The 18,999-nt window shown below is 42.2% G+C and overlaps 1 protein-coding gene across 1 annotated transcript in view; it reads left to right on the forward strand.

The window, feature by feature from the left end:
* The window catches only part of Ca10 (carbonic anhydrase 10), a 443,665-nt gene extending 426,632 nt beyond the window's left edge, over positions 1 to 17,033 (forward strand). Inside the window, exons 6-9 of the mRNA XM_048366537.1 lie at positions 262 to 334; positions 11,830 to 11,984; positions 14,464 to 14,638; positions 17,011 to 17,033. Of these exons, the coding sequence (XP_048222494.1) occupies positions 262 to 334; positions 11,830 to 11,984; positions 14,464 to 14,638; positions 17,011 to 17,033 (426 nt within the window). The remainder of the gene's footprint in view (positions 1 to 261; positions 335 to 11,829; positions 11,985 to 14,463; positions 14,639 to 17,010) is intronic.
* The last annotated feature ends 1,966 nt before the right edge of the window (positions 17,034 to 18,999 follow it).

Genomic DNA, 18,999 nt, shown 5'->3' on the forward strand with positions numbered 1-18,999 from the left:
TGTTCTTAAAACAAGCTCCCTAAGCTCATCAGGTAGTAGGTAGTCTTCCTCTAACATCGCCTCACTTGTGACCCTAGCCTAGCCTTCCCCACACTCTATTATAGAATCACACGTTTACCAACTTCCTTTAGACTGAGAGTTCTCTGACCCCTGGCACGGGATGACATTCAGTCGATATGAATGAACACATGAATGCATGATGATGTTTATTCTGGAAAAGTGCTGCCCCATTACTATGACTTTCTTTCTTTCCTCCCTTAGGTTTCTGATTCATCCAACCCATTTCTTAATCGAATGCTCAACAGAGATACTATCACAAGAATAACATATAAAAGTAAGTGTGATTCCATTTTCTTTCCTCCTCTGTAGCAGCTACTCTGTAAAGGTTAGTCCTGTTGGAAGCCGGGAAGCCAGAACAGATGATCTCTGTGGGCCACTTTCAACTTCATGATCCTTTAATTCTGTAAGAAAGTCACTCTGGAGAGTCAGGATTGGCCAAGAAGCAGTTCATTTCAGACAGAAGTCCCCAGGGTGTCTTTGTCATCAAAGGTAATAACAATGATGATGATGTGATCATTGTTATGCTGTGGACCAGTAATGAGCTGGAGGATTCTGCTGGCTAACTCCGCTGTGTCAGCTGTCCAGAGTTGGGCCTTGGCCAATTTATGTGATTGAAGAGCACACACCAGATACTTTGAATCCAGCCTGAATTCTCTCAGAGGCCCTCAGATGGACCTGAGGTATGTGGCTGTGTCCAGAACCTCCAGTAGGAGGCAGGATGCTGTCCAACTTCCCTGATTTTTTTTTCAGAGTGCTTCATGCTAGCCTTCTTTTTTTTTTTTTTTTTTTTTTTTTTTGCCAGTCCTGGGCCTTGAACTCAGGGCCTGAGCACTGTCCCTGGCTTCTTCCCGCTCAAGGCTAGCACTCTGCCACTTGAGCCACAGCGCCGCTTCTGGCCGTTTTCTGTATATGTGGTGCTGGGGAATCGAACCTAGGGCCTCTTGTATCCAAGGCAGGCACTCTTGCCACTAGGCTATATCCCCAGCCCCCATGCTAGCCTTCTTAAACAGGAAAGAGAGAAGAGGGCCAAGTCGAAAGAGGAAGAGCAAAGAAGGATTCTAAGATTGCTGCCATGCACAGCAATTCTAGAACCTGCAGGGTAGGGGAAGATAGGTCAGCACTCACCAGAAGGGAGAAGAAAACAGTGTGGCTTTACAGCATGAATTTTAACCTAATTTAGAAGTAAGCTGGGAACCTGGATGTCTGGTCTTGTCTTTGTCATTCATCAAGGAATTTCCTCCAGTGGACTTTGTTTCCTCATCTATAAAGTGAGAATGTTGAACTTTGGGTCTGTAATGTCGTCTAGGTTGAGGGTTCTCAACTGAGCAATATGAAAATAACCATTTTCACCAAAGACAATAGCCAGCAGGCAAACATTCTAATTTCGGGGGGGGGGGGAGTCCTTGGCAGAGTTAGCAGTTCAAATGTGTCTGCTGTATCTACCTCTCATGATGATGTGGAGAAGACAGAGGGAATGTTTATAGGTCTTACCTTGGATGATTGGAACCAGAGTATAGAGAGCCCTGGTCTATCCAGTTATTCACTCAACACACACTTCCTGTGGGAATGTAAAGATGGCCCAGATACCAGCTCCCCTCACCCCAAGATGTTTGCCACAAGGACAGGTCCATATGAAGAGGTGAAGGGGCTGCTGGGAGGAAGCAAAATAAACCTCAGAATCACTCCATAATCATGACCTAGACGAGTGAATTAAGACATCTCCACATCTATCCTGCCTTTCCTCATCAGCATTCCTGTGGGGTCCTCTCTAAGCCCACACAAGATTGCTCAACTAAGGGAAATATTTGTGACTTGTAGTATGTAAATAACACATTTATTACTGCCCATAAAAGATTATTATTCTTTTAACTTTTTTCTACTAAAAAAAGCATGAAAATCCAATAAAATGTTTTCAAATAATCTTAAATTTGTAGTTTAGAGACTGTAAAAACCCATAAATGGCACATTAAGCCCCCTCCCCCACCCCATGCAATCGGATAGATTGCCACATACCTAGTCAATCTCTAGGATCCTTTCCTCCCGAACAACTCCTTCCCCCAGCCCTGGTCTGATTAATATTTAATGATATGGTTGCTGCCACAGAGAGAGGAAAAGGTCAGGACAAAGGAGACATAGAAGGAAGAAGCGGGAGGAAAGGAAAGAAGGAAAGAGCAGAGAGGAGGGGAAAAAGAAAGGAGGGAGAAAGAGAGAGGAGGGTAGGAAGGAGGAAGAAACCAAGGAGGGAGGGAGAGAAAAGCCAAAGCAGCCAGGTACAGGGAGCAGCATCTACAAAACTTGGGCAGTGAAGAATTCAAAGGAAGGAGCTCTATCTCCATCAGCATTTCCCTTCAGCATCAGAAAGGTGCTCTAGAACTAAGTCTCAATTCCATGCCAAGGAGCTGAGGCCCAAGGCCAGTGGTGCCTTTCCCACCTCTGAAGCTGCTCTTAGAACCTGGGAGAGAAGATGGCAGGAGCACCCTCTCCTCCATCCATACCTCATGCTCCATATCTGCCAGGGCAGCAGAAAGGAAAGGGAGATTCGAGCAAGATAAAGAGACTTTGGCCTGTGTGAATAGGGGTGATAACTGGTTCCTAATAGCAGACTTCCTGTGCCCTTACACTCCAGCAGGAAATAATGGAGGTGTTCTCTATAATGACCTTTGTCACATACCTGAAGAGAGTAGCCCCACAGGGGTAATGATGGCCCTATACACACCGGAATGGCCAACACTTTCCTATGCCCAGGACATTGGCAGAAAGGGACTGATTTACTCAGCAGGAAACTACTGCTCTCATCCCTTCGGCTGAACTCCCCAAGGCCAGCAACCAGAGGAAGATTGAGCTCATAGCTAGAGGAAAGGTCCAGCACAGACATGATTCAGGAGCACACATCCAGTAAGGAAACAGGAGCCTGGAAATCCCTTCAGCAACTCTGCAAGAGTCAGAAAGTTGTGCTGGTATGGGCGCATGAGCTAAGGTAGAAATATAGATAATGCCATCCACTTGGATCAACACAGTATACTGCTTCCATACGTCTAGGTGACACACAGAGACACTTCAATCACAATACCCTGGGACATGGGCTGTGCCCTCTCCCTACTCTCCAACCGGCCCATTCTATTGTTGCTACAAAAAAAAAAAAAATCACATCCCAGCAGAGCTTGCCCTGTTCATGTCAATGAAGTGCCCACTCTGCAATATGCCAAGCATCAAGGCTAAATGAGCACTTTCCATCACCCAGGGCTTGTGCTGTATGCCCAGCACCTCACCTATGGCGAGCTCACTAAGCCCTCCAAGGTAGATGCGACTTCTATCCCTCAGTTCCACATGAGAAAACAAAGGATCCACATCTAGAAGATGGCTGAATGTCAGCCACTTCTGCATAAGAAACTCAACAGTTAAGGGTTGCTTCCCCATAACGGCATGTGTGCATTGGAGGGGGTGTCTCTGTTTCTAAATGAAGGTCTAAAGGTCAGCTGAGGCAGGTTGCTCCCCTGGCTCTCATTTTTTCCAGGATCTGGAACATAATGAAGACAAGTATTTCTGCCATCTGTCCGGGAACTCAGGGCAGAAGTCACAAACTTAGAATGTTACAGAAAGCTTCATCTTGAAATGTACACACACACACACACACACACACACACACACACACACACACACACACACACACACTGCTGCTGCTGCTGCTTACTAGCTGACACCAGTTACATGGCCAAGATGTCTAAGTTCAATGTCAAAATCTTCCCATGGAGGAAGTGGAGCTATGGCTCAAAAGTGGTAAAGCCTTGAGCAAAAGAGCTCAGGGAAAGCACCCAGGCCCTAAGTTCAACCCCCAGGACCAACCAAAACAAAAAATCTTCCCATGGAGATGGGAATGAGGGAAGGATCACTTCCCAAACCACAGGCCATTTATTCCCCACCAGAGAGCAAGGATTCTCACACAGGTGCTCCTGACTAGTTTTCAACATGGCTTCCTTCTTTTCCGGCTTCCTCCCTCTGAGCAAGGAAAACTAATTCTGAAGTTTTCAGATGAGTTGTAATCCAGACACTTTGGTCTAACATGGAACTTGTTCTTAATTCCAACTTTGGGTTCTGTCTGAAGAACCATCTCTTTAGTTGTTGGATTGACTTCCACTTGAAAGGAATATAAGTTAACCACAAAACTAGCACATTGGAACTTTGCCAGGTCAGGCTCACCCTGGCCCAAGCTTTCTGGAACTCCTCCTGCCTGTGTGTCCCTTGGCCTAGGACCTCTAGTAGAAATAAGATGTCATTTAGAGGGACATAGTGGCATGGCAATTAGTGGCATACATAGTTACCTGAGAAGGCACAGGGACTGACAAGTCTCCCCTTGGAAGCCATCTTGTCATGAAAAGCAAAGCAAGACTTCAAGCAGAGTGACAAAAGAGGTCTGTGGATGAAAAAAAAAGCACTCTAGTTACTTGGTTGAGAATAGACTATAGGAGAACAAGGGCAAAAGTAGGAGAGACTGTAGACATTCAAATAATGAGACAGTGACACAGACTGTGACCAGTCCAGTGAAAGAGAAGTGGTAACAAATGATTGGGTGTTTTTAAAAAGAAAATCCGAGACTTTGCTTGCTAGATCAGTTGCATCATATGAGAGAAAGAATAGTGACAGGGATGCCTGAGTGACATGAAGGAGGACACTTCCATTCCTGAGATCAGGAAGACTTAGATGCAGTGTGAGTGTGGGTGGTAAGAAGATGAGAAATTTTGAGCAGGTTGTGCTTCGGATGTCTCAGGCCTCCGTGAAGACATGTGGTGTAGGCGGTTGGATTCATGAACCTGGATTTCAGGAGAGAAATAAATGTGGAAGATATCAACATCCAGATGGCATTTAGGCTTGGGCGAAGTCATGGGAGTAAGAAAAAATAGAGGAGAGAAGGTGGGATTATGCCTTCACTTCTGAAGAAGCTCAAATCTTCATGACTTAGGACTGGAAACCACCTCTAAAGATACTTTTACAATCCCACCATGGAAGAGATTCCTGCATGACCATCTTACTTACCTACCAAATGGAGAGATTCGGAGAGGAAGAAATAAACACAAAAGCCTAGGGAAAATCCAAGATGGTAGCCAGACCATTTCCCTAGTGTTCAGGACCAGACACAGAAGGTATGGCTAGCAAAAAGGAGAAAATCTGTAATAATCATTCTTTTGAGACAATAATGGGGGGAAAATCAATGCCAGGGAATTCATAAAAGAGAGAATAAGGTATCTTGCCAAAAGGATGAAAGAATTTTGGAAGCCATGCTGGTAAAGATCATTAGACTCATGAGTGACTTGTGTGTTCTCCTGAAGGGATGGAACTAAACAGAACTGGTCTCTTATCCCAGCTTCACCACTTCCATTGCTATATGGCTTCAGGAAGTTACTTAACATCTCTGAGCTATAATTCTCACATCAGTAAGACAATTTCTGAGAGCTTTGGGGTAAGGATTAAATAAGGATTAGCCAAAATGAGGAGTCAATTACCCAGACAACAGCTGGTATAAACTCAATGTGCAACATGCACTCCACATTATCCTGAGGTATTTGCGTGTCAGATCATGCTTCCTGAAGGTCAAGAAGCTGGACACTATGAGGCCAGAAAGAAACCCGCTGTACTTCACCTAGACAATAAAAATATTTTTTCTTAAATTTTTATTATCAAACTGATGTACAGAGAGGTTACAGTTTTATACATTAGGCACTGGATACATTTCTTGTACTGTTTGTTACCTCATCCCTCATTCCCCCCTCCCCTTCCCCTTTACCTTTCCCCCCCATGAGTTGTTCAGTTCATTTACACAAAACAGTTTTGCAAGTATTGTTTTTGTAGTTGTTTGCCTTTTTTTACCCTGTGTCTCTCGATTTTGATATTCCCTTTCACTTTCCTAGTTCTAATACCAGTATACACGGTTTCCAATATACTCAGATAAGATACAGTGATAGTGAAGGTACAACCACAGGAAGGGGATACAAGAAGATCATCAATAATAGAAGCTACAGTTACACACAGCACGTTGAAAGTAGTTACAACAGTAATATAACAATCGTTTCCATAGCATGGAGTTCATTTCACTTAGCATCATCTTATGTGTTCATAAGGGTATCACTATTGGGCTCTTGTGATCCTCTGCTGTGACTTGCCTAAACCAATAAAAATTTTAAAATTAAAAAAAAGAATTATTCTGAAGGTAAGGATAGTCCAGGGTTCATGGGTAACAGAATATGCTTGTGTTAATATTCTTGTGTTTAATATATGCAATGCACAGTGATGACTTAATGAAATTCTACTACTTTCCTTGGAAGCCCAGATTTCATACATCTGAGTAAAGACTCTCACTAACCAGGACCAACAATAGCAAAAAAAAGACCTGCCTGAATTATCATTTCAGGCTGAATTTATCTTCTAAAGAAAATCCATTTTATTAAAGTTAAATTCCTCCTTCAATAGCGTGAAGGTCAAGACTGAAATCATGACATTGAAAAATGGATTTCCTGAAAGGATTTTCTTGAGAAGATTTTAGGTACTTTGCTCGATATATTTTAATTTGCTAATATGTACTGGAATAGTGCCTACAGCCTTCTGTTTTGCTTGTGTTCATTAATTCATTATCAGAAATGTTTCTTCTTCTAGCATCCTCAGACAGAGTATTTTATCTTGGTAGCCTTCACCTCCTTAACTTCCAATACACCTCCTCCATACCATGGCTAGTAAATACAGTGTTGAGCTGCAATCCAGTAAGAATCTAAAGTTTAAATTTAAAATAAGACCTATTTGCTATATTGATCTATTTCCCCTAAAGAGATAAGGAAACATCACTGCAGGCATCTGGAGGAGAGCTTATAAGCAAGGTGTGTAGCACATGGAACCAGCCTCTTAAATGACCTTTTTCAGTCCTACTTTATTATACCTGTGCTTTAGCCCACTTGCCCCCAGAGCCCCTGCTGAAAAATGAAGGGACAGGCCAGCTAGCGACTGCCTTCTCCTTGGCAGTTGTGGGGAAGCATTCTCCGTGCTGCCCCTTAGGGGACACAGTGTTAAATGTGGTGAAATATCACCAGGGAGTTTAAGCATATTGCTCCAGGTGCCTTTCTCTATGCTTAATTGAACTTGTACTTTTCATTTCAAAGGAATGGCATTGGAAATGTTTTTCACAGACTGTGAAATGCTGCACACCACCCTACTTCCCATGCCACAATCTAAGCAGTTATTCATGTCAGCAAGGAACAGGAAAGGCACACCTTACCTCCAAGAAACCAATTCTCAGAGACCCTTTTATTTTCGTTTATTGTTTGTGTAAAACAAAAAGAAAAGATCATATTGCTTTATTCTTTAGTAATTGCCTTTTTTCATTTCAGCTGAATTTACCTCAGATTACAAGAGGAAATGTCATCCTGTATAATAAAATTGCCAAGTAGTTCTGTATTGATCAGAAGCAGTATTGATCTCTGGCAGTGCCAGGCCTGTTTCTCACTGGTGTGGTCTGCTTAGAATGGGAATTGAATAGGTAGGAAGGAGGTGATGATAAATCACAGCAGCATGGTCCAAATATGTGAGCAGGATACACTGGACTAGGTTTGCGTGGCTCAGCCTAAAGGAAAGAGTCCCCCACCACACAGTCAGAGACATTTCATAGGAATGTCTTCTTAAACAACAACAACAAAGTCAGCTTGAAGACAGGTAGAACCAGGTTCAAGAACTCGATATACTGTATCTGGTAGATTCAGCAAGAGCATGTCATAAAATCTGAGATGGACAGCAGTTGAAATCTGCAGACACTCTAGACATTAAAACTGGGCTCTCTACTGTGCATAAATTTTCTGTATTTATTGATTAGCCAAGGGTTCTTTTTGTACTATGAAGATATAGCAAATAAAATATATATTGTATATATATGCACCTATATACATATATATTTATGAACACATAAGAAGTTACAACACTGTCATACCAAAATTTGACCTACTGAAGAAAAATTTAGCCAGATAAGCTTACGTATAACTTACACTGATATGCACCCCCAAGTAAAATGACTCAACTATCAAGGAATAAGAAGTTACTGGCAAAGCTACAATTAGAACTTAGACTTGAATTAGGATTCATGTCTTGACGTCCAGGGCTTTGGCCTTAAAAAGTTATTTGTCTCCAGAGATAGACAGATGATAGATTTGATTGATTGATTCATACATACATACATACATACATACATACATGCATACATGCATGCATGCATGCATGTGTGATACCTAGGCACATAGATACATAGATGATAGACATACTTCCATTCACAATATATACATACATAGATCTATAAATATACAGATGTGATGAGAGATGATTGATAGGTGATAGCTACATAGATATGTAGCTGAAATACCTGTATTTAGAGAGATGACAGGATAATCTCTGTATAAAATATTTTTATCTAGACTTGCCACCTCTACCTCTCAATATATACAAGTAAGTACAAGTAAAGTCATCATCTAGGATCACCCATTGGCCACAGCTTCACACCAGATTTGTGTAATTTTTGTTCACAAACAATGCTGCCACCCTTAATAATAATGGAGCTGGGAGAGTCTGGAGAGGGGAATCCAGCTCCTAATGCATTAATTCTCAGGCTTCTTTCTGTCTACACTGCCCATCTGCTAACACTGATAGGCAGAAGGGAAAAAGGATGCATTTCTGCTGCCTGCTGCATAGACACAGTAGCTAGTGCGTAACCAGTAATGTTTGCCTGGAATAGACCCCTTTGCTTTCACTTCTGTTCCACACCTTCCCCTACCCAAGCCTCTCTTCAAACATGGTTGCCTCACCGTCTGGTTCTAGTAGCAGAGAAGCATAGCTGTTCTTTTCTTCACTCGGGTCATGCCTGGAACAGCTCTCATTTCTACAGCCTCCTTCTTTCCCTCCTCCCTACCACCCTGAATAAAATAAAATACAATAACACTCCTTGTGCAAGCTTGGTTAAACAAATCACATTGACCTTTAATAAAAATGTGCAGGAACGCATCCTTCTCTCATTTAATATGTTAATCTTCAGGCCAAACCACTGTCAGAGCAAGCCTCATTAAGTGCAAATCTGATCATGCCATCCCTGACTTCAGTGGCTCCGAATTGCCTCCAGAAGGGAGCTCCAAGCTCTCAATAATGCAGGCAAGGCCCACCCTGCCAGCCTCATGATCTCCCTTCTTCTCAAGAGAACTACTGGGCAGCCCAAGCTGCCACTGTCCCCAAGTACGCAGCACTCTAAGCCTCCCTTGCATGATTATGTCAATAGCATCCTTGGCAATCGCCACCTCCCCCCAGCAACACACTGCTTATGTCCAGTCATTCACTGAGTGATGTCAAGTCATTCAGAGCAGGTCAACTCTTCCATTCATCCTTTCCTGAGCTTCCCAACTCCAGCCAGAACTGACATCCTCTCTCTGAGCTGTGCAGACCTATAGTGCTGCCTCTGTGATGATTCATTATGTCCTGCTCACCTACAGCACCGGATACATAGGGGTGTAAGAAACAGGCACAGACAAAAGAAGAATGGCCAATAAAAACTGATTGTACCAGTGACTGATCCAATTCAGAAGAAAGGGAACCACATGAAACACAACACTTAAAGGAGCAAGATGATAGCCATCAGCAACAGAACCTGAAAAGAAATGGCCAGAGAGATAAGCACAACTACCATGTGTGGAAAGCCAGGAGAAGAGAATAAGAGTGTGCAAGCAAATGACAGAAAGGAGTAAGGGTCAAAGAGAGGGAGGAAGGGTGAGAGGTTCATTGCAATTTCCTAAGATTTTAAAACTTGAGAAAGCCAGGTGCCAGTGGCTCACATCTATAATCCTACCTGCTCAGGAGGCTGAGATCTGAGGATTGAGGTTGAAAGCCAGTCCAGGCAGAAAAGTCCCCGTGAGACTCTTATTCCAATTAACCACTCACAACCGGAAGTGATGTGCTGTGGCTCAAAGTGGTAGAACACTAGCCTTGAGCAAAAAAAAAGAGCTCAGGGGCAGTACCCAGGCTCTGAGTTCAAGCCCCACAACTGGAAGAAAAAAAAAAACTTGAGAAAACTTACAATTTTCTAAAAAGTCAACCAACGTACTTAATTTTAAAATAGAAACACACTAAAATGCCAATCATAATTGTTTTTAGATTATTGGAATTGTATCATTGCTCTCTTTTTTCCAGATAATCATATATATACATATATATGTGTGTATTCATACATATATACATATAATGTATTTTTTTAATTAAAAACATTATTTCATAACAAAAGATATTGGAGTTTGAATACCTCAAATAAGTATAAAAGACTCTCCAAAGGTGCCCTAAGAGAAGACATACACACAAAAGAAAAGATGAAAACAGTCATTGAACTGAGGCATTGGCTATTTCTGGCAGGATTTGGACTGATCATTTTTCTTTCCATAGTTATTTTCACAATGTTCTTTTAATTAAGCAATGTTATTAATAAGAATGGTGGTGGTACATATACACAATGGAATTTTATGCCTCTATCAGAAAGAATGACATTGTCCCATTTGTAAGGAAATGGAAGGACTTGGAAAAAGTTATACTAAGTGAAGTGAGCCAGACCCAAAGAAACATGGACTCTATGGTCTCCCTTATTGGGAATAATTAGTACAGGTTTAGGCAAGTCATAGCAGAGCATCACAAGGCCAAATAGCTATACCCTTATGAACACATAAGATGATCCTAAGTGAAATGAACTCCATGTTATGGAAACAATTGTTATATCACAGTTGTAACTACTTTCAACGTCCCATGTGTATATGTAGCTTCTATTATTGATGATGTTCTTGTATCACCTTCCTGTGGTTGTACCTACACTATCTCTATAATCTTATCTGAGTATATTGGAAACCGTGTATACTGGTATTGGATGCAGGAAATTGAAAGGGAATACCAAATTTGAGAGACACAGGGTAAAAAAAAGACAAACAACTACAAAAGCAATACTTGCAAAACTGTTTGGTGTAAGTGAACTGAACACCTCTGGGGGGAGGCGGGGAAGGGAAAGGGGGAGAAGGGAGGGGGGTATGAGGGACAAGGTAACAAACAGTACAAGAAATGTATCCAATGCCTAACATATGAAACTGTAACCTCTCTGTATATCAGTTTGATAATAAAAATTTGAAAAAAAAAAAAAAAAAGAATGGTGGCTGGACAACTTCTCAGCACATCCTGAAGCCTTTATTTGTTCATGTGATTATGAGCTTTTATAAAACCCAGGTCTTAGATAAGACCATAAGGAAAGACTTTCTTCACAGTTCTTGTGTTAGATGGTATTATTTACAGTTCAGTGATGCTGCTCAGCTTCCTCAAATCACTGGCATCTCCCTGAACCATGTGACTTCCTTGGCTACAAAAGATGTGAGCGGGAGTGACTGACACGTGCCACTTCCAAGATGGAAGAGTTCAGAGCCGTCATGTTTGACCATGTCTGTGGTCAGATAGTGGACTGTTCTCAGAGTCTGGATTGAAAAAAAAAAAGACAAAATGACACCAAGGGAAGCCATTAGCCAACCTGGAATGGACACATTTTTCAGCAATAAATAAAACTTCATTTAAGTGTATAAGATTGGGGTTAGGATGGGAGGAGGGGGAGTTTTCTGGGACTGTTTGTTATTGCAGCATATACTGACAGATACAGTCTTCTGGCAAGTAACTACACATCAGCAATGCCAGCACTGTCTCAAGTAGACCTAATGTTGTCTTTCTTCCCTTCTTCTCTAGATGATGCATATTTACTACAGGGACTTAACATAGAGGAACTATATCCAGAGACCTCTAGTTTCATTACTTATGATGGGTCAATGACAATACCACCCTGCTATGAGACAGCCAGTTGGATAATAATGAATAAGCCTGTCTACATAACCAGGATGCAGGTGAGCTTACCATTGCTTCTTTAGCTGTTGGGGAAGATGATTTGAAGCCTGGATGGGTTGATTTAGTGCCAGTTGTGTTCATTTACTTTGATTGCTGAAACCAAATGCCACACACTGGAGGTGGGTAGGGGACAGGGAGGTCATAAACAACAGAAAGTTATTCCTTACAGTTCTGAATGTTAGAAGTTCAAGATCAAGCTGTCAGAGGGGTTGATGCCTCCCAAGAGACATGAGAAAACAGCTGCCCAGGCTCTCCCCCTGGCTTGTGGTGTTTTGCTGGAAAACTTTATTGTTCCTTGGCATGAAAAGCATGGCCCCAATCAAACTCTGTCTTCATCTGCATCTGCCCCCCCTCTCATCTCTGTGTCCAATTTCCCCCAGTCATAGTGAATTAGAAGAGTCCATCTCAATTATCTTACCTTAACTTAGCTGATCCCAGCTATATGAACCTGTTTCCAAGTAAGCTCACAAGTCAACCCACGTCAGCTATGTTTACAAAGCTACCATCCTAAAAGGCTTAGCATGAACAAATTGTAGGAGTAGCCCACCTGTCTAGAAAAGCAGTGCATTACTAAATTATATTCTACAAGTAGAATGTCCAAAGAGTAAATGAGAAAAATGATGTAGTCAAATGTGCTTGAAAATGCTGGCTTCTAAAAAACAGAGAGAGAAAGAGAGAGAGAGAGAGAGAAGATAGACTGGATATGGTAGCATATGTCTGTAGTCCCAACTACTCAGGATGCAGAGATAAGAAGATTGCCATTTGAGAGTAGCACAGACAAAACTTAGCAAGACTTATCTCAAAAACCTTCTAGGAGCCTGGCGCTGGTGGCTCACGCCTATAATCCTAGCTACTCAGGAGGCTGAATCTGAAGATCGCAGTTTGAAGCCAGCCTGGACATGAAAGTCTGTTGTGACTCTTGAATCTAGTTAATCATCCAAAAACCAGAAGTGGAGTTGTGCCTCAAAGTGGTAGAATGGTAGCCTTGAGAAGAAAAGCTCAGGAACAGTGCCCAGGCCCTGAGGTCAAGCTCTACAAATGACCAAAAAAAAAAAAAAAATCTCTGCTGGGCATGGTAGTAAATGCCTGTGATCCCAAGCTACTCAGGGAGCACAGATAGGAGAATCATCATAGTCCTTGATGACCACTAGCAAAAAGCATGAAACTGTCTGAAAATAGCATATCTGTCTAATAAGTATAATAATACCCTGAGTTTAAACCCCATTACAAATAATGAATAAATAAATAAGCAAACTATATACATTTCATTATGGAAGTACTTTACTGGCCTTTTAAAAAATGATATATGTGCTGGTCCCCAAGAGGAGGCAACAACTCATGTGGCATTTCAAAACCTTTGAAGGTAAACTTTGTTTTCAGATCATCTCACAGATAATCTAGTCTCTAGAATGGGCAAGAACTTGCAAAGTAGCTCCTTGTACATCTTAGGTCTATCAGTCACCTGACTTCTATGAAACGCGTACTTCTCTTTCTTACCATGAAGGGGGTAAAGTGCACGCCCCTGTACTTGCTTTTATAGTCTGTGATTTTAAGTCCATAGGAAAAAAAATTTAAAGGAAGGGCTAGGTGTGGTGGTACATGCCTATAATCCCAGTGACTCCAGAAACAAATATAGGAGGATCAAATTCAGCAAAGGTCCAAAATCTTGTCTGAAGAAAAGGAAAAAAGAAAATCCCTAAAAGCAAAAGGATGAGTGTTGCCTAGCAAGTGCAAAGCCCTGAATTCCACCCCCAAGTACTGCCAGCTCAGTCAATCCATCAATCAATACATGAATGAATGAATGAATGAATGAATGAAGTTGAACAAAGGAAGTGGAACCCAGGCTCGTTAGTGGAATATATGTTTACACCCCAATACCAATTTGAAGCCCTTCATTTTAATAGCAATGTTTGGAACTTGCTGACTAACAAGCAACAGCAGCCCTCTAAAGATAGCTCAAGCTTAGAAAAAGATACTTATTTCAAGATTCTGGGATATCTTATGACATTTAAAGATAGAAACTGATATGGGGAACTCTCTGAAATCCAGAATTGGAATGTCGAAAGCCACCTCTCTCTTCTCTCTCTTCTTACCATATATAGGCGACTGGCTTCTCTCTGTGAACAGTCCTGTGGTAGAATATAGTCCTATATTCACAAAAAATGAACTACATTGCTCCATAATTTAGCTCTGGCCTATAGCCCAATCACTATGGCCCAGATAATAACTACATAAGGGTCAGTGAATTATTGAACCATAGAGCATTGTAGAAAGAGACTCCTAGCTGCATTTCCTCCTTGGACAGGCAAAGAGCACATTTGTTCACAGGAATCCACAAGCTAGTGAGCTAGAAACACGCTCTCTCTCTCTTTATCCCAGGCAAATTTCATGGTATTCAGCTCAACTAAATCCAGGTCACAAGGTCTCTCAGGTCACAGTCAGGATGATTGGATCTCACAGCTCTCCCTATCTCCTCAGATGCACTCCTTACGCCTACTCAGCCAGAACCAGCCATCGCAGATCTTTCTGAGCATGAGTGACAACTTCAGGCCTGTCCAGCCACTCAACAATCGCTGCATCCGCACCAACATCAACTTCAGTTTACAGGGGAAGGACTGTCCGAACAATCGAGCCCAGAAGCTGCAGTATAGAGGTGGGTGCAGAGGCACAGGGAGCACAGGGCCCAGGCTGGAGCTCTGGCTTTCAACTTAGATCTGTTCTTTCAAAGCCTGGCATGGTCCACCAGTACAGAGACCCCATGGGTAAGAACAATCCCCATTTGCAGAGTCCAGTCCTTTTCTGGAGCAATAAAACTGCTTATACATCATACAAAGATGAAGGCGGTTGAGGGATAAAGGCTTGATAGACATGTTATATACCTAGAAGTATATAGAAGGTTTCATGTAACATGTTTCAAAACTATGAGGCCCCGGGAGTTCAGGCAAGACATCCATTTTGGGAGGATACTAGTTCTGGGGCTTAAACTTGGGCACTGTCTCTGAGCTTCTTTTACTCAAGGCCAAGCACTCTACTACTTGAGCCACAGCACCACTTCCTGCTTTTTCTGAATAGTTTATTGGAGATAGGAGTCTCACAGAATTTCCTGCTGGGGCTAGCTTCAAACTACAATCCTCAGATCTCCACTTCCTGAGTAGCTGGGATTACAGCTATGAGCTTCCAGCAAGACAGCCCTTTTGATTGCTACGTTAAAGCCTAGAAAGGCTGTTTTCTCCCAAGGTTATATGCTAGAGCAGAATAACAAGAAGCATTAGAGCTTTTGATGGCATCTCGTAGACAGTGAGCAAATTCCCTAGGTGCCAACAATTAGACCCAACAAGGGAATGGATAGATGTGTCTTTATACAGTACCATGTCCCTACAAGTGGTTGTTATTCCTACTAGCAAGGATAGTGAAGCTGACTTTTGCCTCCTGTGCCCCTCTAATCACATCCAGCCCCTTTCTCTCTTCCCTATTGTGCACCAGTTATCTCTCTATTGATATGGCAGGCCCTCAGTGTGGAAAGGGATATGAAGGCAGAACAGGGCCTCAGAGATGCTCTGGACTGGAAGTCCAGAACAACTTGAGATGAAAACCTGCATCTAACAACCCATGCAAACCCAACTAGGTCACGTACCCCACTGGACCTGGCCTCTTCCTGGCAGTCCCCTTCCAGTCTGCTTCAGAGCTTGTTTGAGGGACAAAGAGCCTGGACGAGGAGGCCCTTTGTGGCCATGACATGATCCCCTCACATGAGGACTGTGGCTATCTTCAGAAAACTTTTAGAGCCCACCACCAGTAGCTTACAGGTGTAATCCTAGTTACTTAGGAGGCTGAGATCTGAGGATTATGGTTCAAAGCCATCCCAGGCAGGAAAGTCCATGAGACTCTTATCTCCAATTAACCACCAGAAAATTGGATGTGGTGTTGTGGCTCAAAGTGGTAGAGTGCTAGCCATGAACAAAAGAGCTCAAGGACAGTGCCCAGGCTCTGAATTCAAGCCCCATGACCAACAACAGGAAGGAAGGAAGGAAGGAAGGAAGGAAGGAAGGAAGGAAGGAAGGAAGGAAGGAAGGAAGGAAGGAAGGAAGGAAGGAAGGAAGGAAGGGAAACTTCTAGGAGCAGCTACTACTTCCACCATTTCTCCCTTGTTCCCTTATTTGCTCTCTCTTAGATACTCACCAAGTTCCTAAGCTACAGATTTCCTGCTCTATAGTTTAGTAGACATAATAGTAGTAGTAGTCATTGGAAATAAGACCCAACTTGTTCATTGACTCTCCTCTTCATTCCCACATATATTTACTGGGTATCTACAATATGCCAGGCTCTTAGCAATGGTGATATAGAGGTGATGACAGCAGATAAAGCTCTGACCATAAAGAGCTTACAATATACACCAAGAATCAGACACTATTTCTACAAAGGAGCAGTGAACAAATATGTCAGGCTTTGTAGGGCAAATGGTCTCTGCCTGACTCTAACGATGCAGTCGGAAATCAGCCATAGATGATAAGCAGTTTTATCGGCATGGTTGTACTTCAATAAAACTTTCAGTGTGGGGACTGGGATAAAGTTTACCCATCCCTGGTCTAGACCTAGGCTATCTACTATATCTTTCTGCCTAGTAGAAATGGTTTATATTTCTATTATCCAATACAGTACCTGCTAGCTATGTGGCTACTATAACTATCCAATACATAGTTAGCCTTTAGCTATGGAATGCTTGAAGTATGGCTAGTTTGATGATTAAAGCAAAATTTTAACTTTAATTCATGTAGAGTTCATGGTAGTCTATGTCTAATGGCTACCATAATGGAAAATGAAGTCTAGAGGTCATGGGAAAGGGGAAGAGAGTATTTGAGATGCAAATACATAAGCAAGTATTACAGAATAGCCCCTTCCCCTTTGGAATAAGTCCCCCAAATGCTATATACACAATGATTTAGTTATGCTTTTGGGTGTGTGTGTCTGTCTGTATGTCTGTCTGTGTCTCTGCATGTGGTTTTGTCTCTCTCCCTCTCTTTGCAGTGAATGAATGGCTCCTCAAGTAGTGAACTAAGCCAAGAAGAATCCCACCTCAGTGAAATGCTACAACTGTGAATTGACGTAACCTAAAAAGAACCCCCCTTCTTTCTTCTCTGTCCTTCCTTCCCCCAAGCCTCATTCAGTCTTTGGATTGGTCCCTTCTTCATGAAAAGAGTCTGCAAAACCATGGCAGAGGAATGAATGCATCTTTTACACACATGCCCAGACAACATACACACACACACACACACACACACACACACACACACACACACACATGCATACTCATAACCTTCATGATGAAAGATATCAGGTTTCAGAAACAGAAGGTTCATTCCTAAGAGGTCTTACAAAAAAAATAATAACCAGTTAACCTAAATACAATTTTGATACTGTTTCCTGAACTAATATATCTACTCAATGAGACTTTTCAACCTTTGTACATACAAAATTCTTCCCAAAAAAGTGAAATAAAGAGGAGGAAACACAGCTCTGAAAACATCAATCAGACTTTGCATCAGGTCATCTTCGATTGTGTCCTAGGATCTCTTGAGGATGCTGGTGATAGGACAAAATGGACCATGAACACTTATTTCTAGATTACGATTCTTCTGTTTACTCAACAATTGAAAAAAAAAAAAAACAAGGACCGACATCAAAGAGCTACACATTGTATATATTTCACCGCAGACTATAAAGAAATGGAATTATTTCCCTCTTTGTCACATATCTGTAGTAGGATTTGCCAAGATCAGAATTGATCCATTTGCTGTTTCTTGTTTTCCAAAGGTCATACATTGTGTTGGGTTATTGTTAACAGCTCCAATAAATGTGTTTAACGAGTTAATTTCATTTTTCTGGCTTGGGTCTGTTCTCCTTCCTTCCAGGCTGAGCCCTGGCACCATGCAACTATCTTCTTTGAGCTCGTGTGTTTCTGCATTCTCCATATTTTGTTCATTTGTAACCAGTTCTACTGAGTTTGTGGCAAACAGGAATGCATTTGCTAAGCAAGTATAACTTTTAATTCCACTCCATGGCTTGATCATTCATTACGAGGTGAGCTTTCTGCCTGACATAGCAGGCAGGCGACAGATTCCTAGCAGTCTCAAAACTGCCATTCCCCCACCCACCCCAGCCCACCCCGCCCCACCTTGCAATGCTCCCTGAAGGAATGCACTCTGCCTTGTAAATTCCTGGGAAAAGGGGTGTCTTTTTCTCTCCAGGTGCAGCCAGATCTCACAAAGTACAAACGAATGCCTTTCTTTTCTTGTTTCTAATGGTCACTCACTGTGTTTGGTTACTGTCAAAAAAAAAAAAAAAAGAAAGAAATCAATAAATGTGTTTAACAAGTTACTCAGTACCCCTGTCTGAGTTTATTGGGAAGAAGGATGCTCCCTGCTGAAGTCCCTGAGTCCTGCTGGGCCACGAGCAATTGCATCCAGTAGGCTGGACAGGCAAAGCTGCTAGAATAGCCAGCCTGGCTGGTCCCAGAGCCAGGTAATTAATACCCTGTTGAGAAAACATATAGGCTTAGCTGCTGGAAGGAAGACTTGGATGTTCGTTCAGTGGCCAAATTAAAAATAACTTTCATCTCTCCTTTCTGTCCCAATCTCCACCAAGAAGGGAAACACAGGCCTTGAGGGCCTGTGCAAAGGAGAATGTTCACAAGCACGCTGAAAATCCATCAAGCCACAAGGTACCACTGCGACAACGAAAAACTCAAACAAAATACCCTGCACTGAATTTTCTTTTTCACTGTTTTCATCAGGGTGGGTCACAGTATAACCTTAGCCATGAGGTCCTCTAGAAGTATTCTAAGTGGTTTTATTTTTTTTCCAGAAAAAAATCCCATACTTAGAAAGGTTTAGAGTAAGCAGCTGGCATTCTTCGCTTTGTGTGGCTGACTGATCCCTCCTTAAATCAGAGTCCTCCTTTCTCTGCAAGGGCAGGCATGAAATAATGATTGACAACTATGAATAGCAAATCAGCCTC

The sequence above is a fragment of the Perognathus longimembris genome, chromosome 17 (assembly GCF_023159225.1).
Source record: "Perognathus longimembris pacificus isolate PPM17 chromosome 17, ASM2315922v1, whole genome shotgun sequence".
Taxonomy (NCBI): domain Eukaryota; kingdom Metazoa; phylum Chordata; class Mammalia; order Rodentia; family Heteromyidae; genus Perognathus; species Perognathus longimembris.